Source organism: Cynoglossus semilaevis, chromosome 16 (assembly GCF_000523025.1).
Source record: "Cynoglossus semilaevis isolate Cse_v1.0 chromosome 16, Cse_v1.0, whole genome shotgun sequence".
Lineage (NCBI taxonomy): Eukaryota > Metazoa > Chordata > Actinopteri > Pleuronectiformes > Cynoglossidae > Cynoglossus > Cynoglossus semilaevis.
In genome coordinates, this window is record NC_024322.1 from 10,848,109 (window position 1) to 10,868,487 (window position 20,379).

A 20,379-nucleotide genomic window follows, 5' to 3' on the forward strand; every position below is an offset into this window, starting at 1 on the left:
GTATGGCATTAGGTAAATGTACTTCAAAGTGTGACTCCAATCTTTCATAAAATTGGCAGAATTGGGTGCATTTTGTGACCAGAGATTATAGGGTTAAAGTGTGCATCAAGAAGCAATACAATAATAAAGGAATATGCATAAGCGTGGTATAGCTGCAGATATCAGGTTCCAAACTGTATAATACCATGGAATTGGAGGACTATGGGAAAACAGGGTAGAATTCACTCGATTTACACTGTTAGTTGTGTACTAGTTTTGTGTTGCTTCAAACTACGTAGGTGGATGTGTAGAAGTAATATATTATCTATAATATATGTTTTTGTGTGCCACACATTTGTTTGTTATTGCGGTTTACAACAGAGAGGCTGGTGAGGACGCTGTTTCCTTGAGGAAAGTCCATTTTGTGGGCTGGTTTCCAGAACATACAAATGACCTAGGGCTATAGTTGGTCCCAGACTGGACATTCTTTCTAGAATTCTGAGAAAATCTCTGAGATCAAATTTTTAATTCCGACATTAATCACAGAATTCTAATATATTATAAAATAGTCCATTTGGTGTGAAATCAACCTTAATTTACATGGAAGGTATGTCGAATATACCGTAGAATGTATTTAAAAGACAGAATCTGTCAGTGAAAGTTTAACTGGATAAAGTTGATGTCCTTTTTTTGGACTGAATAAAAGAAAATACAGCACACGATTGTCGAGATATTCAGATGTAAGTCATGTATTATGTGGAACCTAAAGGTATGAATTAAAAAAAATAAAATAATATTTGTGCAGAAGTTACAGTAAAGAACATCTGTTTTTAATGCCAGGGCTGATGTGTTATAAAATTCTTTATATTGCTGCCATATTGCTGGATCACACAAGCGGAGCTACTATAAATAAAGCTCCGGTTCTGAGTGACTACACTCAAAGGAGTCAGAAGAGGGCAGAGTGATAGTAGGAGGCGGTTCCTCTCCCCTCTCCCTCCTCTTTGAACCTGAGCCATCTCACTCCAGCATTCATCCTGTTTCAACCAATAGGCCCAATGAGCTAACTGTGCGCCACCCACTATCAGTCTGAGAGTGTGTGTGCGTATTTTTCCTCCTCCTTTCCCTTCCTTTTATTAAGCCAGTGCTGAATGTGCGCAGACCGTCACATGTTGTTTCCCCTCCTCACTCCGGACGCCAGGAGACATGTGTTATTTATCCCTCAGCTGTGGGAGAAGAAGAACACAAGCGGCTCCAGGGATACGAGGATTACACTAAAAGCGTCACCGTTTCTTCAGCCATTTGAGGGAAACGGGGAAGCGAGCAAGCAAGGAAAGACCGGAGCATTGTGTCTGCGCGCTGCGTAAAGGGACGCAAAAGAATGGCGAGTCCGCCGAACACGGGAGATCAGCCGTTACTACCCAGCAATGTGAACGGCCGGGTCAAGAAATGCGGTTTTCTGAAGAAGCAAAAACACGGACACAAGCGCTTTTTCGTGCTGAAGGAGCCCAGCGAGGGTTTCCCTGCGCGCCTGGAGTACTACGAGAGCGAGAAGAAATGGAAAAACAAATCGGCGGCGAAGAGAGTGATTCCTCTGGACTCCTGCCTCAACATCAACAAGCGGGCGGACGCCAAGCACAAATATCTCATTGCTCTTTACACCAAGGACGAATATTTCGCCGTGGCCGCAGAAAACGAACAGGAACAGGAGAGCTGGTACCGGGAGCTGACGGATTTAATAGCGGAGGGGAAAGTGTACGACGGCTCTGCGTCCAACTCTGCGTCCTCGCTGGTTGGCTTCGACGAGGCGAGCTACGGTGTAATAACGCCGGTCACTGCCTCCTACAAGGAAGTGTGGCAGGTAAATCTGAAGTCGAAAGGCTTGGGGCAGAGCAGGAATTTAACCGGGGTGTACAGACTGTGTCTCTCCAGCCGGACTATCAGCTTTGTCAAGCTGAACTCGGAGGTTGCCTCAGTCATTTTGCAGCTGATGAACATCCGACGTTGCGGCCACTCAGACAGCTTTTTCTTTATCGAAGTGGGCCGGTCTGCGGCCACAGGTCCGGGTGAGCTGTGGATGCAGGCGGATGACTCAGTAGTTGCGCAAAACATCCACGAAACCATTCTGGAGGCGATGAAAGCTATGAAGGAGCTGTCTGAATTCCGCCCGCGCAGCAAAAGCCAGTCATCTGGTACAAACCCAATATCAGTGCCCACAAGGAGGCACCTGAACAACCTACCACCCAGTCAGACGGGGCTTCCTCGACGGTCACGCACTGACAGCATGGCTGCAACTTCTCCTGTGAGTAAATTTTCTTCCTGCAGAATACGAACAGCCAGTGAGGGCGATGGAACCATGACACGCCCCATGTCAGTGAATGGGAGCCCACTCAGCCCGGGGGTCCACAGGACCCTCCTGAGCAGATCACACACAATTACAGCTCACCCCTGTCGGACATTTGAAGCTTCTTCCCTTCAACACAGCAAGTCTATGTCTATGCCACTGTCCCACACCCCACCAGTAGCCACTCATAGCCTGGTGAGTCTGTCCTCCTGTCCAGACACAGGTGCCCCCCGACCCTCCAGCTGCAGTGCCTCCTTCTCAGGTTCACCCAGTGATGCTGGCTTCATATCGTGTGAGGAGTATGGATCCAGCCCTGCTGATGTGCGTGAGATCAGATTGTCACTCACCCTCCGAAGCAACACTCCCGAGTCCCTCAGAGCCGACACTCCCCCCTCCCGTGACGGCAGTGAGCTTGACGGCTACATGGTGATGGAGCGGCAAAATGTGAATGGTTTTCGTCGATTACCAGAGCTGGATAAGGCTTATCGAAAACGCACCTACTCCCTCACTACCCCCCGCCAGCAGAGGACACCTTCTCATGTGTCTTCGGCCTCTCTGGACGAGTACACTCTGATGAGGGCCACATACACAAGTGGAAATCAGTCTTCCCGTAGGTGTCAAACAACTTCCCCTAAGGGGACCTATCCTGAGGACTACAGGGATGTCCAGATATCATCGAACAATCCACACACTGACAGTGGTTACATGCCTATGATGCCAGGTGTGGCACCTCCAACACCAGGGTCCAAGGATTACCCCTACATGCCAATGAGCCCAATGTGTGTTTCTGCTCCAAAGCAGATCATCAACCCCCGTTTACACTCCTCTTCAGCCGGGCTGGCCCCGCACACAGACTCTCCTGGGAGTGTTTCTTTAGAGGACAGTGGCTACATGCCCATGTGGTGTGGATCCAAGATGTCTGTGGAGAGTACTGATGGAAAGTTAACCAATGGAGAGTATTTGAATATGTCTCCTGTAGATCCTCTTGTGTCTCTTACACCCCCAGAGTACATCCTTAGCCCCACAGGAGGAGATTCTCACCCCACACAATTACACAGACAGCCTTTTTCTTACAGCTCTTTACCACGCTCCCTTAAAGGTCAGCTGCAGCGCAGCGGGTCCACAGACACAGACCAGTATGTGGTGATGAGTTTACAACGGCAGCGGATAGAAGAGGAGCCCAACTATTGTCCAGTCTCTCCTGGACAATCAGTGGCCAGCACCTGTGCAGACACACAGAGCACCGTGTCGTCTACTGTAGCTCCTCTAAGACTTGCTCGTGTAGATGGGGTGATGGTACACCGTAGCAGGGTGTGTCGGCCCACCCGTCTTGCCCTGGAATCTCTCAGAACGTTACCATGCATGAGTGAACATCCCCTTCCCTCAGAGCCACGCAGCCCTGGAGAATATATCAATATAGACTTTAACAGTGCTGTCCATGACCCTGAGCCACCCACTGTGTCAGAGAGCTGTGACTCCTCTGAAAATTTGAGGTGTGGAAACCAGGTCTCTATACCGCTCTCAGACTGTACTAAAATTGACCTCAACTCCTCACTTCACTCTAGTTCACAGCAAGCAAGGGCTTCCTCTCTTCAACCATCTATAAACCACACACCTGAAGTCTCGGTCAATACAAAGCAGGGCATGCTGGGAGATGAAGAAAAGACAAAAAAAAGCACAAGACAGACAGAGGAGAGGGAGGTAGTAGAGGAATGTCCTCCTCAGCAGCAGGTGAGCCTGGTGTGTCAGCCTGTACCAGTCAAGGATGACTACACTGAGATGACTTTCAGTCCTCCCACCACTCTCCCTACTCTCTGCAGCACTGATGCTGCTTCTCTCCCCACCAGCCCTACCTCCTGTGTCCAGAGACTTAGCCTTGAAAACAGCACTGAGAATGGAGTTCCTCTAGTGCAGGAGGACTCATTTCTTTTGAGGGGGCCTTCACTGTCCGTCACCCTCGTGGATCCTCACAGGGGTGCCAAAGTCATCAAGGCTGACCCACAGGGTCGCAGGCGGCACAGTTCTGAAACCTTCTCCTCCACCACAACTGTCACACCAGTGTGTCCATCCTTTGCTCACAACACCAAAAGGCACAGCTCTGCCTCTGTAGAGAATGTATCTCGGACTGTTTGTAGCTCAGAGGGACCTGATGAGGACTATAGCAACAACAGTTCAATGTGCAGGGAGATGTCAACAGGTTATCAAAATGGACTTAACTATATTGCCTTAAATTTGATGGAGGGAAGCTACGGGGGATGCCGTTTAGGTGGCTGCGAGGGCCTCCTGAGGTTCAAGACAGCGTGTGGTTGCAAAGGCGGAATGAATGGTTTCAGCACAAGCCCCTATGCCAGCCTGGGATTCAAGGAGACAGCTGCAGCTGCTGTAAAAGGTGAGTGTTTGTCTTACACGTCTCACTTACTTACTCATTCATTCTGCAGGTTTTCATTCATGAAGGGAGTGGTTGTCAGGGCTTGAGTACACTGCTGATTCACGTCACAACTACTGTTTATTTTTGGAGATAAGCAGTAGCAATTCTGAACATATCTTAGATGCAAACTTGGAATGTTTTGCCACAAGATTTGAAAACAATCATCTGATGTGTATGGGCAGGCATGTGTGTGTGCGTGTGTAATTGAGTCTATTTGCTCAAAATATCTAGCGTAAACCCCATGTTACTGCTTTTAGAACTGACTGTGAAACGAAAAAAGTCAGTGTTATGTAGTGACTTACGGCTTTTACCTTACTACCTGCAAAATATTTGTTCCTCAACAGGAGTAACATACAGCCAGGTTGAGTGTTATGATAGCAGCATGAAGTGTGTAAACACTGGCTACAGGAGCCTGGGGAAGTGAGTTGTTATGAGCACTGCTGCTGGGTGTAGGCTGTGATGTTTAGATAGCATTAGTCATTTGACCGTCACACCCATGACACATGGGCAAATCTCAAAGCAGCGAGATGCTAAGGACTCTGCTGATCAGAATAAGAGCAATGAGCAATATTTGACAAATAAGCTCAAGTTTGCAAAACAACAGAATATGATCGTTGTTTTTCTCCTGAATTATGGCTTTGTCTTATTATCACATTTATTATGGATGACTCAATTACATTGTTGATCAGGGTATATTTTCTGATGTGGTTTCTTTTGATGATAAGTTAAAAAAAAACAATCCATATCACTGTTTCATAAACATCTAATCTAAGTCACTATTATGTATTATGCATGTGACTAAGCTGTGAAAAACCCTGGGACAACTTGTCTTTGTCGGGAAGAACACTTGCCATCAAAATATTGTATTTCACCTTGTTGGTTTTCTGTTATGTTGGTGGCTTTTCATGCACCTTTAAACGGCAGGGATTATTTACTGGTATAGATGACCTGGCAATGGCATGTCAGAAGTTGCTGTTGTCTAAAGAAGAAAACACTCTGTGAGGATCACCGTGAGTCAGAAGTGTGTGTTCCTGATGGTGAAACACAAGAGTTTAATTGCCGTTTGTGGTTTCACAACAAAGTTGTCTCTCATTGTCTCTGTCTCTGTTGACTTTCATGCTGTGAGCGCAGCCGTGTGGGGCTTGGTGGAAGTCATCGGGTTCCCCAGAAAAACAAGTGAGTCAGTTGTTTATCAGTTGTCAGGTACTGGGTTTCAGGACTGGAATGCGGGCAGTGTGCAAAGGTTGCTGGGAGAGGTGAATGCTCACTTGTTTTTCTAACCTGGTGGGATGGACTTAGAGGGGGGCAGGGAGAGTCACTTTTTTCACAACAAGCAACTTAATAAACACACGGATGAAACCGTTTTACGTGGGAGCAGTAGCTCTCTACTGCTTCAGAGAATATACTATATGTGATACTTTACAGTACGGATATAAAAATATCATTATTATAGTAGCTAGAAATACAAAGGTATTCTACAAACCATTATAAAATGAGAGAATAATCATAACAACACCTTTTTATGGTTGTAACTGCTTTATACCTAATGTATCTTGGTAATAAACTTTAAAGAAGCTGAAGACTTTGACAAAGTTCTACACAAAGGACATATAAGTATAAGTAATAAATATTTGTGTCTAATAGCCACAGCCCAGTCCAGAATGGTGTTACATGGAATAAAAACGAAAGTGAAATGAAAAGCAGGCATTATTGTATAACCAAGTAACACCAAGTACACACACACACACACACACACACACACACATTTAATTCTTACTTCATCCCAGGACCAAAATATTAAACAAAGTTTTTTGTTTAAAGCCAGTAAAACAAAAAAGAAAGGAGGTAGAAACAGGGAGATGAACGAACAATAGTGATGGAGGAATGATTGATAAATTAGGTTGTCAAAGGTTTGGCCTAAGGTTTGCTAGGTTGAAGTTACTTTCTGTAAGGAGTAGTAAAAAGAAACATTTACAGCGAGTGTTGTTTTCCAGGAAGATGTTGTTTTTTTCTTCTGTCTGAGTTATGTAATCCTCTCCAAACAAAGATAGATGAATGCCGATTGCCTAAGTGACCTGTGCAGCAAGCTATTGATACTGAGAGCCAAATGCAATACACGACGGGGCACACCTGTTTACTTCAAGATGACAGGCTTTACAACATTCTCTTATCTCTGGGAATAGTTCATATCCCCTGCAGTACATCATTCTCAAGCAGACGCACTGAGCAAAACAAATCGCTTATGAGGCAAAGGGTAAGGGAGTCACGTCTTTAACATGCAAATGTGTTTTTCTTACATGTCTGTTTGTTCAGATGGTCACGTGTCTCAAGAATGTTCGTCTGTTAGTTGGGTATGCTTTTTGTTTTTTGGGTGTTTTTTTTTTCCTTATGTTTATCTAATGGTTCAACTCAGTTTAACCATTAAGTGCTTAAAAACTCCATTCCTAATGGACGTTAGCCATGGTAATATAGTGCTGAGCTCTGCTGTTGTGTGGAGCTGTACACTTGAATTGGTGCATTTTTAAGTGAAATATTTGGTTTGTCTTTCATAGTGTTTTGATATTCTAGCTTTGTCCTTTTATTGTTTTATAAGTCCAGTCTTATTTTTATTTAGCTTAACACTCTGTACTAACTGCGTAACATTGGTCACATAATTTAAGTCTACCTCTTCTGTGTGCATACACATACACACAGCCATAAGCAGATGGCAGTGGGCTACTAAGGGTCAGGGGTTTTGCACCTGCCCCGCCAAGCAGTGCTCACTGGCCCTTCAGAGGAGAGTGACAATACGCTAATGACTGGCCACCATCTGCCACAACAACAACAGGGAGAAGGTGGGGGCGTGGCGAAGCAGTTTTAAGAAGCTCTCTTACCCTTCCTCCCCCATTTGTCCTCCCACATTCTCCTCCTCTTCTCTCTAGGCATTGGCAAATCATGTGATTCAACCCACCGGCCTCCCAATTACCACCTCCACGACACAAATAGTCTCCGTCAGCCCACCGGTGGACATTGGAGCCCTGTGTTTTTGCAGTTACTATCTGACCTCAGTGGACCTCCTTTGATTGGCTTTTCACACGAGAGGCCACGGAGATTTGTCTAACACTGCATTAGACAATTAACAAATCATTTCTGATCAGAGCCGCTAACAAGGCTCCCTCTAACTCCTGCTTCATTTATCTTACACCAGCACTTAACAACAAGAAAAGACAGGCAGCCAGTCTAAACAACTGACTCATACTTCTACACAAATCATTCCTGTTTCCCGTTTAAAAAACCTGTCCCTACTGTTGTAGACACATCTTTAAATGTAAATGAAAGTCTTTGGAGACATCCTGTTATTTCACATGCTGTGAGCAGAATGTGTTTGTTTGTGTCTTGTGACAATTTCAGTGGTTTAAAAGTTTAATATGATGTGTGGATAAAGTTCATTTTTACACCCCACCATAAAGGTAAACAGCATTTAAAAAATGTTCCTAACCCCTTTTACTCACATTTACTAACTAACTACTTTTTGAAATTAACCCTTTTGCTAGTTTGCTTTATTGTGGAAAATATGTAGATAGGCTAACTTTAGGTTTCCATAGTATGCGAATGCAAATATTATCTCTAACTGGACAGCAAAGGTTATTTATCAGAGACATTTACATACTCCGATGTATGGAACTAGAAGTTGGCCTTTGGGTATTTGTTCCTCAGTATCAAAACAGCGCCATATGAATATGAATAGTATAATATGAATTCTGATTAAACCTACAGCACAGTATTCCCAAATAAGTTTCTGTCTTCATGTCTTTATTTGTACATGTCTGTCCCATGGACACATTCACGACACGCTAGGCTGTCTGATTCATGGCTCTTGGGGCAAAGTAGGGCAAGATGTTCCAGGAAGTTAACTGAAAACTAAGTTAACCTACCATATCCTTAATTTAGCTGGAAGGTAAGAAGGATTACATTCACTTCAGGATTAGACATTGTTGAGGAGCTTGTTTTTCTGTGAAGAGACAGAGCCTCGTGTGTCACAGTAGAGTACATGCACACAAAACACGTATGTTCTGCATATTATAGGCTCAGTTGTTTGTTTGGAACTAGTGTTATGTCTTTTTATAATCATACGTTAGATTAAAAAAAAAAAAAATATATATATATATATATATATATATATAAATATATATTTGTGGTGATTACACATTTTATTCTTTTTATTCATTTAACTGCGAAATATTGGGATACCACAATAAAAACAAATCAATTGAGTGACAGGGAAACTGTGCTTAAGTCCAGTGTATTAATATGAATATTTTCTTTAAATCTAGTTAATTAATCAGTAGTTTCTTACTTTTATAATTGGTGTCAAGCTGCTAAATGTTTTCGGTTCTTGGTTTACTTTTTTGTCTCATTCAAAAACATTTAGCCCTTCTGATACATGTAGGTTATGTAGCATCATTTTAGCATGGCTAAACAACAAGGCAAATTGATGTCCTAGATTGTGCAGTGTTCTTTGTGTGTAATTATCAGCTGGCAGAATGAGAGAGTTAGTGGTTGTTGTTGTTTTGCTGGTCAGACAGAGGTGTGTGAGGTCAGAGGTGAAGAGTCAGTCAGTGTTTTTGTTTTGTTGAACACTGCTGTAGATCAGGGAGAAGCCAGCAGAGCAGGAAGGTAAACAGAGCATATCTGAGCCTGCTGATCTCCTGTCTCTACAGAGAAATCTTCTCCTTGCATCAGTTTTGTTTTTTTGTTTTTGCTTTTTTTACTGCATGTGTTTGGGTTGCAAACACTTGGTGAGCCTCTTTTTTTAGGGGTTGGAGCAGTTCACCCAGTAACTCGGCTCTTTTACGCCGTAAAACTACTCAAGCAAATGATTCATCAACAAACATGGGCCCTTGTTTACACTGCTTCTGAAGCACGAGAGAGTAGGCCGCTAATGCAAGTGTGGCCTGGCCGTGAATGGAGCACGGCTAAATTTAGCCTGTGAGAACTAAATAAATAATGAACAGAGCCTTAGTCTGTGTGTTTGTGTGTGTGTGTGAGAGAGAGCATGTGTGTGTGTAGGTGCGGGACAGGGGCACAGACATCAGTTGTTGAGAGGGTTGGAGGGAAATGTGCATGGGCTTAAAAAAGAAGGAGGGGTTGGAGCCACTGAGTTCATTCCCCCGGTGGACCTGTGTCCCCTCGTCTCTCCATTACACACCCCCCTACACACACGCACACACCACACACACCCACAAAATGTCCCTGCCCACCCACACTCTCCTACGACCAGCATGCATTATATTAGCAGCTTATTTGTGGTGAGACTCTCGTTGGGCTGTTGTGGTAAAGAAATGTACTGCAGCGGTTTAGCTTAAATGTGTTTAAATGTGTCAAATTCACATCGGTTTTTACCTGCAATACATTTGAGAAATTTCTATGCTCTTCATAGGGATATGGATTTTGAATTGATGACTCCCCTTGATTCAGTGAGGAAGTGCACTTTGCACGTGGGCTAGCATGTTATGTATACCATGTGCTGGCCTCGTCCCCACTGCACACATACAATATGTGGTTACCATAGCTACTTAAGTCCTTCAGTGTATGGAAGGGGCTTGGGTTCCATACAGAAAGTGATTATGAAGTCAAAATTGTGAAGAAAAATGTGTTCTTTTTGAAACCTTCCAACAGTCCAACAGTAAAAGATTATGTTGTTCTGCTGTTTACAAGCAAACCCAGCAGTGCTTTTGGGCAAAAGAATGTGATGGACTGCAAAAACAACACGTATTTTCTTCCACAAAACTTCAAATACCCTGTCTTTAGCCTTATAATGCTTCCGTGTCTGTAAACCTAAAGTCAGCTGGAGACTGTTGTAAGGAAAGAAATTGTGTGTGTTTGGATTCTTGAAGTCGTAATGAATAACGTTAAATTTGTTCAGACTTGATACATGGAAAAAAGTGAGAGTCCCGACTTGCACAACTGTTGATAATGGTCATAATGTTTGAGAGTGTTTACGCTGGTGTCTCCACCTGGTTGCTAATCTAAGCCGTGAGTGATTCAGCTCCCCTTCCCGGCAGATCTCAGTCATTCTCACCCTGGTGTCTGACTCTACAGGCCTCTGCTTGGTGCAGCCCCTCCAGAAAAACACACATGCACACACATTTAGATCGTTACAGACTGTTGGTCCCATGACCTCACCGCATTCCCGTTCTTCTCTGTCAGGTTGATTCTGTTACTGTGGTTTTTCCACCACATCCCTCCTCGGCATTTCTATTTTCCTCTGTCACTGACACCCATGGCTGTTGGGTGACTGAGCCAAGCAGGAGTGGATTCAATTATTTAATCATTTATAATGTGTGTGTGTGTGTGTGAGAGGGGGGTATTCACACACACACACACACACACACACAGAATCCTGTGCTCTCTACTTGTGTCCCCGCTGTGATGTTTCATTCATCAGCAAAGGTTGAGTTTTGCGAAGCTTTGATTCTGAAATTAACATCTGATTTTCATTAAGAGCGAGCATGTATAGTGCAAAAGAAGGAAAACAGACATAAGTGTGTTTATGGTGGGAGTTGCTGAGGAGGAGGCAGAGCAGGGGGTGGGGGTGGAGGGGCTGAGGACTCTGAAAGAAAGGTTTGTTTTAGAGAATGAGGATCACATCCAGTTTTGTGAAAACAGCTCTTGTTCATGTGGAGGGAGAGGAGACGCTGGAGTGAGGGAAGAAATGCAGCCATGGAGGGAGGCTGTGTATGTGTGTGTGCGTTTGTGCGTGTATATGTATGCGTGCCTCAACCGAGACTTCCGCTCTCATTTGATAGCTCTGCATGCACATGAAACCATACAAACCAGTGCACGGGGGCAAAGGTCAGTGCAGAGTTCCACTGGGAAAACGTTAATATTGTGATTTCTTTCAGTTTTGTGTAAAGCTCTGATGCATTACTTTGTGTGGGAGTACATATATATTTAGAACCCGTAGTGATGTTATTAAGAATAGCGGCTGTTTGTGCTGTATGTACGCCTACGTAGGGAAATATGTTGTTACCAGTTCCTTTGCCATTCTTGGTAGCTTCCCTGTGTCAGCTCCACTGTGCTAAATGTCACCCTACTGTTGTGAAAGCACCTGCCAACCTAGTGTCTAACAGTTAAGAATGACATTCACACACACACACATGCATCATACACACCAAGACAGGCCCTTGAAAGAACACTTCTTTACTTGGTAACAGAGGAGGGACATGTTTGACCTTTTTCTTCACTCTACAGCTTTGTCTTGTGTTAGAAATGACATTTTATAATTGTATTTTTTTTCAATATAGCTTAAAAGTTTACTTGATGAATAATTATGTGTTGCTAAGATGCCAGACTATCATAATTACAGCAAATTTCAGGGGATTTCTTTGGAGTTGCAGTGAAGGAAGACACTAAAAGATTATCCAGCCAAAAAGATAATTAATCTATTAGCCAAATGATAAACACATTTCTGTTCTGAAAAGGTCCAAAATTAAAAGAGAAATCAAGTTAGATTGGGTAAAGTTTATCAAAGAATTTGCCAAAAAGCTAAATTTGAGTTGGAAAATGCTACAAATTAGCAGAATGATACATTTGTGTTTCAGTGACCTAACAATGGTTAAACAGAAATACGATATTTTAGCTATATGTAGCTTTGCAGCACATTGACGTTTGACTTACTCTTGTTTATTTCCCTCTCTATTCTTCTAGAATGAAGGCTTCTGGGATTTCGCTTCCGCCTCCCCCATCACCCTCCCTCCATGTGAACGTAGGACTTGGCTGCAGCCAAGTGACAAGGTCGCCACAGAGACAGTTGGACCATGCGCTGCAGCTAGTGACCTTTGACCCCTTTGCTGCCTTCAGGGTTCACGGGAACTGTTATTACCATGGAAACCCGGACACTTGACCTTTGCCCCAAATCTTCCCTCCCGTTTCTCTCGGCACCAAAACATTCAGGCGCCATTGCTGCTGTAGTACTAGAAAGACACAAACTTAAATGGACTACTAACTTTAACTATGGATAGGTAATTATTTATCTATTTATCACTGTATGTAAGCCTGCAAAACAATTCTGCAGTATATGATTATGTTAATTGTTATTGTTTTTACCATTCAAAACACTTGGTTGGCAATTTGATTGGTTTTGGCCAATAGCTGCCAACAGCTCTCACCTGATAACCTGTGAACCAAACCTGGAGAGTACGTGCGCACACATACATGCAAAAAACCCTAAGCGCGTACAGATTACACATATTTATTTATTTATCTATCCTGTCTGAATGCAAAAAAAGGAAAATTGTGTGTTTTTTACAGATTGTCCTGCATACGAGGTGGCATTTATGAACATATTTAAAAATCCAATTTAACATTTGTTTAAAAAAAAAAAGAAGAAATCCTACCTCAATAAGAACCCAGGTTGGTACCAATTCACACAATAGAAATATATAATATAAAATATTTATTTTCAGAGGTGAACGTTTTTTAAGAATCACCAATCCAAAGCCTTATTCTCTCCGCCAGGCGCCATCTGACGGACCTTATTTTTTAAGTTTGGACCTATAAACACGCAGTATATCAAAGATTTACCCCATCACCAGAGACTGAATGTGCATCAGAGCTGAATGAGAGCCACCCCCTGTTTGAGATTAGCTTCCTTTTTCTCCCCGCAAACATTTGTGACACTATTATGTGTTGAGAAACATAGTAATATATTTATTGGTATGTCTGTGATGGAGGACATATGACACACTAAAAGAATGCTTAAAAAGCCTCACACAAGACCTTGACGTTGCCTGCGTCGTACATGTGTGCAGGTGTCTTACATACTAGAGAAACAGCGTGAGGAGTGCCGATAGGAACTGTGGCCTCTCTACGGTCTGGGTACAAGGAATAGATGCCAGAAGTTGGCCGGAATTTCACTGCTGCTTTTGGAAGTAACTCCTTCTGATTGGGAGTTCAGCTGCTTCAGCTTTTAACAATGACAGTAAAGAGAAATAATTACCACATTTGAATTGATGTTTGACATTAACACTTGCTATTTATATTTTTTCTGTGACTTCCAAAATTGAGATTATCTCACTGTCCCCTGAAGCTATTCATTACAAAAGAATTAGGGAAACCTCTAGATTAATTCATTCTTAATCCTTGATTTGATGTCGGTTGAATCTAAAATTAATTTCCCCCAATTTCACCCTCCCAAATTTCCCCTTGATCCTTGGTCAAACAGACGTGTACACAATTTAATACCAAAACATTTTGTGGCTAAAAAGTATTTGATCAGTTAAAAGTTTCCATCTACTTGACTGGCCCTTATTTGTAACAGATCTACAGATCCAGTAAAAAGTCAAAATAAATCTATTCATTGATATTTACTGGCTCATAATTCATAAGGATTTACTTCCAAACCCAGTGGAAACGTGTGGTCTATACACACACACACACATAGCGCCTTCATACACCTTCCTTCCTGTTCACCTGTGATCTCCTACAGGATGTTTGTCTTTTTTATAGCCTTTCAAAACAGGGAAAGGGAAATGAATGTTGAGAATTATTTGTGCAGAGTAACTGGACACCCCAGTGTCTTCTTGAACATTTTCTCACCCGATGCCTAAATGCGGGCATCGTGTCTAACAGCACCGGACAGCACTGAGCAATGTGGCCAAGGCAGGACGCAGTCACTCAGTAGCACGGACTCATGGCCTCCACTGCATGGTCTTGCACTTACAAACTTTCTAGATTGTAACACAAGACACGTTGAATGTAGTATATGCTGTGTTCCAAGTTTGGGAACACACACACAAACACACAAATCCAACAAACATCGCAAACAACCGTGACAACCGTACTGGAACATGCAGAGGTAGTGTGGAGACGATAAACTGACAAACAGCCAAACGACAGACCTACACCAGGGGAGATATACGTATATCTGTATTTATCTGAATTCACTGGTACCTAACCTTTTACTTATATACTGTAAATAGTGCAGAGAATTACATCGAAGCAAAGGCTGCAAAGGTTTTGAGACGTTAAGTTAAATAACTTATGATGTTTGTATTGTACATAGTCTGTGTTTGAGTGAAATTTCTTTCTACAACAAAAGCACTAATTAAGTTATATGCTAAATAGTACCGTGTGGCTTTGATTTTATTTTTTAACTGTCGTGGATTCGTCTTGTGAAATGGATGCCACTATAAGGACATTTTCTAATGCTGTAATTCTGGAAGAAGAAAAAAAGATTTAAGAGAAATCATTAATACTTGACCTAGTTAATTCTTGTTAATAAGGTACACAACACAAATGGCATATATGCAATATTTACACTTTTAAAAATTTAGTTTACAAAAATGTACCAAATGTATAAATAAACTGTTAATAATGTTTCTTAAAATACCTGAAATCAGATTTTTGCTGTTTGTAATTTTTTTTTCTTCAATGAAAATGGAAACTTTTTTTCTCTGAAAAACTAAAAAAAATCTCTCCCTTTGTTTTGAGCAGTGTTTTGCATTTGGCTACAGTTTCGGGTTTGTATTCATTCTAAAGGTTACGATGTGGGCCCTCGGCTTATTTTGCTGTGTCTTTTCATTGTAAATATTTCATATCTTGCATATTGTGATGCTACTAAGAGACGATAATTTAAACATAGTTCATTGCTTTAGATTGTATTGATTCTTTATAGACACATGCAATAAATAATGATGTTATTTAAGTCAGCCAATTGCCTGTGTTTCCTTTCTCGCCCCCTTTTTTCCATCTCTTTTCATCTCTCATTTGAATGGGCCTCAGCACAGCAGATGTTTGGATTTACATAGATCCTTTTTCATTAAGAAAGAGCTCATTAACAGGGTGGGATGGATGAAGAGAACAAATCTGGATTCTTTATCATTTTCTTTCATTGTTTGTAAAGCCCTGCTTCCTATTGAGAACGCATGCATCAGGAATTGGGTGGAGACGTCGTCTACTTTTGCCTCCAGCATTAGCATTGTTATTGTTGTTGTGTGCTTGCCGTTCAGTCCCCACCCCCAGCAGTAGTAATTAGACCAGCATGTTGAAACAGCCCATGGTATTGGGAGGGAATAAATAACACTGTGATAGGATTATGATTTTGCACCTTTAGCCATATGCTAAGATCGCTGTAGGTTTGTTTATTCCCATAGTCTGTTAATTAAACAGAGGGTAATTCTGAGAGTATGGTCTGCTGTGGGGGGTTGACTTCTAGGGTTGTTCACATTTGCTGGAGGAGGGGCTTGGCATGCACATACCTAGGTTGTAAGTACAGCCTGTGTGCAGTGAAGTGTTGTGGAACCGCTGAGAGGAAGGGCTGGGCTGAGGAGAAATGAGCATGTTGATTGACAGAGTGAAGGGCAGAAGCGTAGCCTAGAGGAAGAGCTCTTCCATTAGGGCACGCTCGTCCCTGCAGCATATGTAGAAGCTGCAAAGCTAATGAGAGAGCAAAGTGTGATGGTCTCCATAAACTGTATCCCATCCATCACTGCTCCCTCCACCGCTCCTGTTTCCCTTCTTAACTTAACTCGCTACCAAAGTTTAATTAGAGGCACGACTCAAAAGAAAGCTGCAGACCTTTCAGCCTTCCAGACACTATTACGCACTGCGCACCATCAAAGCACTGACTAACATCCTCAGTGGTTGGGGTGGAAAAATCAACACTTTTATTAGTTTTTGTTAATTTTCCAAACACCCCAGGACACATGAGGACACCTCTCTGGAGGGAAGTGTCACCGAATCATTCATGGTTATACAGTAGATACTTGCATTAAGACACGTTTGCAGAGAGGTAACAGAAACTCAATGAACTTGTTGAAATGTCAGCCTGGGGTTATGGTGTGTGTTTGTAAATGGGGTGGCAAGGTTCTCCATACACACAGAATTTCCATAGGAGCTTTTTAAAATCAGCATACTATCTTAAACTATCAAAAATATGATCTGTAGTATTTCATGACAACAGAAAACATTTATTACAACTGAAAGGCGGGCTACTTTCCAATAGTTCAATGCCACAGGAACACTGTGGTAAGAGGTACAAAAGTGCACATCCAGGTGCTGAGGCAGGTCCTCAGACCCATGGAGGATTGTTGTTTGTCAATCTGTGTTATAAATGTATGACCTTTTATCTCGTACATTTCTGTTCTAAAAAAAAAAAATCAAAATTTGTTTCTCTGTTTAACTGAAAACAAATAAAAAGGCCATCAAAACACTGACATTTCCTTAGGTCAGGGTGGCTGTTTATTGACCTAAATATGTCAGATTCTAGGAATTTAGCAAGTGAAATAAATTAAGGGTGTTGTGGAGCCATTCACAGAATGCATAAGCACACATATATACGTATATAAATATATATACACACAGGGAGTGTAACGCAGCTGATTGCCCAAGGGAGTCATCAGCTATATGGACGAAAACAACTACAGCAGCCCTGCAGAAAATATGCATGACCACTACATTAGTGACGTGCGTGCACGAGTGTGTGCAGGAAAAGTGCCGGTGTGTGTTACAACAATCAGCCTTAATATATTTGCTGCATTATAGTGCACGTGGTCACGACAAAAGCATCAATATTAAAGAAAATGGAAAATAGCTGTAGCAACAAACGATCACCTAATTTATGCAGATATGACCCAATTCTGTTGTGGTGATGTTGAGTTATATATATATATATATATATATATATATATATAAATGTTGCTAAAATACCTTTTGAGAAACATGTCAAAGTCAGCATAATATCTCAATAAAGGCTGAGGTGATACTTCCATGTGCTGGGTATGACAACGCTGATCAGGTTGTCCTGTACACCCCCGACAAAAATGTCTTTGGTCGTCATCCTGAAGACATTTCAAAGAGATGACAATAAATCTTTTTGTGCCATTTTAGGCTCTTGCTCCTGTTCGCTCTCTGCTGCATTCCCCTGAGCTATAAACTTTTAAACACGTAACACAGAGAGTTATAGTAGCTTTCAAAGTTTATATAACCTGACCTGTGAGCACAGCATCTCACCAAACTGTAAATGAACTGTGGTCCGGCAACATTTGATCATTAATTATGATGTTGCTAAGTTTAATTCATATTTTTTAGTACCTGTAAAAGACGATCACTACTCAACAATATTGCAGTAATAAATTAGTGAGCAGCACATCTCTCTGAGTGAAATTTAAGACCACCATGGAGGGTCTGCCCCTTGAGTGCACTGCTGTGGATTGAAAACAGGAGATTACAGCACATTTATTATGCAACTGTCAGCCCGTCTGCAACAGCCCTTTGGCACTTGTCTGTGAGTGATGTCAGTTACACACATATTTGAGGGATGTTTCCGAACACCCAGCAGAAAAGAGTTGCCTAAATGCAACATTTGAATGTCATGTGGTCACAGGCACATGGAGACAGTCTGCAGAGTCAGTGGCAGTCTAACTTATTCGATAATGACTGTCTTCTTTCAGCAGCTACCTTCAGAGGACACTTCAGCTGACCAGTCCTTGTCTACTCTACGTTTACACCAACAATCTCAAGATGCTTTTTCACAAAATCAGTGAATCTTTTCTGGGTTCTTCATCTTCTCCATCAACTCCACCTTAACTGTCGCTCTGATCTGCTCACTTCCAATCTCATCCATCCTGGTCTCTCCCAGTGAAAATCTCAGCATCTTCATCTCTGCCTTCTTCCAGCTCAGCTTGTTGTCTATTTGACACATCCACTTTCTTTAACCATACATCGTAGCAGGTCTCACTACTGCCTTTGAAAACATCATGGCCACATCCCAAGATCAGTCAAGTTTTGCTCTAGATTCCTGGGGAGACTATATTCTTACTTCTCATGATCTGTAGTTTGAAGACATTTTGTCCTGCACAAAGTGTGTCATACTGTACAGACTTGTTTTACCACATGTATATACTACACTGCAAGGGAGAGAACAGATGACAGGCTTACAACAAGGAGACTGCATTACCTGAGTGTGTGTGTGTGTGTGTAAGTGATACCTCTTTAACTGTGTCACTGAAAACGAGTTTCTATCATCATAAGTGACAATTAACAGCTTCTCTCGCTCTCGAATACACACACACAGTCTTCCATGTACACACACATGCAGCGGCCATAGTGCACTTTGAAAGCTCAAAGGTATACAGTACAAGCTCGTTACCGTCATCTCTTTAGTGTTGCATAATCTGTCAGCGGGAAAGCTGTAAACAAGAGTTCACTTCCTCTTTCCAGTGAAATCCGAGAATACAGAAGCCTTTTCTCGTTATACACTTCTACACAGGCACGAACACGCAACTTCACACAACTGTAAAACAAATGTTGTCTCCCAGAATCTTGTCACACAGGAATCATGCATTTAAAAAAAGTCTGTCTGGAAAAAAAATAAAATGACAAATCATTGGAGGAAAAGGTTACGGTCGTCATTTAGTCAATGTTTTTGGGTTATGTGTTTACCTCCTTACAAAACTATAATTCTTGCAGGATGAGTCAGTGTGTGTGTCCCATTTGGGTTTGACCCAACATGTACGTTACAGGAATGTATGTGGTCAACGTGTTGCTCATCTTGTGAGGACTTTTCGTGTGCAGGGTGATGAAAAGCAAACCAAATTCAATTTTATGTCCAGAGTGAGGTTACGTTTAGACTGAGTTTGAACAAACAGTTGACTGCTGCATGCATTAGTGCTAAGTTTATGTTGCTAAGTATATATCCGTGTATGTTTGGTCAGCCTGTTAAGCAGACATTCCCAGCTGTTTTCCAGGTAGCTTTCTCACGCTTCTTTTGCATCTCCTGTTTCTCACGCTTGCTGCCTTCTCTGACAGTAATCCCTACCACACACACACACACACGCACGCACACAAACACCAAGTTCCAGTGTGAAGCTCCGCCTCCTTACTTTGCTACCAGGTGAACAAAAACCTCCCTCGAACACATTTACACACAAACACACCCCTTCCTGTCTCTGATGAAAAAGATGCCGCCAAAACAAAGGCCAGGAGGGAAAATAAGAACACTCACTAACAAACACACACAATGAGAGTGGGAAGAGAGGTACTGGGGGGGCGGGGGGGCGGGGGGGTTGCAGTAGAGAAGGTGGGGATGAGCTGTGGGAATGTGCGAGAACGAACAGGATGAGCTCATGCCCTCTCCAGGCCCGGCCCCCTGCCCACCTTGATGACTCATTTTTGGCAGGTGTGTCTGCATGTGTGTTTACAGCTGCAGGTCAGCTCAGGGTGTGTCCTCATTACACTACTATGGAACATGTTCCTCCGCCACAGGGATTTACCGACGCCGCTTCTCTATTACAACACTGCCTACCATCGGCTAAGCGCAAATAAACAAGAGAAAAATAGTGTAAGGAAAGGTTCTGAAGCATGGATTTGGTAAACAGTAGCCCCGCAGGCTGAATGATGTAAGGACTACAAATTTAGAAAGTCTTGAGTTCGCATAGCCTTGAAAGGAACCACATCCTCCCTGAGAGCAGAGTGAGGGAGAGTTCTTAGCAGTGGGCCTCCACTACACCTCCTCTCCTCCCCTCCCTGCTTTCACCTCAAACTGATGGATGTGGTCGGTGGCGACCTGCAGACAACATACCGCTAAAAGCTCCTTAGATGGAAACGCCATCCTGGGCTGCTGAAGCTCAATAAGCAATTTGTATTTATT

General features: G+C 42.5%; 1 protein-coding gene across 1 annotated transcript; it reads left to right on the forward strand.

Moving 5' to 3' along the window:
• The first annotated feature begins 866 nt into the window (after positions 1–866).
• On the forward strand, positions 867–15,439 carry irs2b (insulin receptor substrate 2b). Its single transcript, XM_008328684.3, has 2 exons — positions 867–4,709; positions 12,438–15,439. The coding sequence occupies exons 1-2, from the start codon at positions 1,358–1,360 to the stop codon at positions 12,440–12,442; spliced, it is 3,357 nt and encodes a 1,118-aa protein (XP_008326906.1). The 5' UTR covers positions 867–1,357; the 3' UTR covers positions 12,443–15,439.
• Positions 15,440–20,379: the final 4,940 nt, after the last annotated feature.

Excerpts from the sequence above, each read along its gene's own strand:
- irs2b (XM_008328684.3), top strand. The coding sequence starts at position 1,358 with ATGGCGAGTCCGCCGAACACGGGAGATCAGCCGTTACTACCCAGCAAT.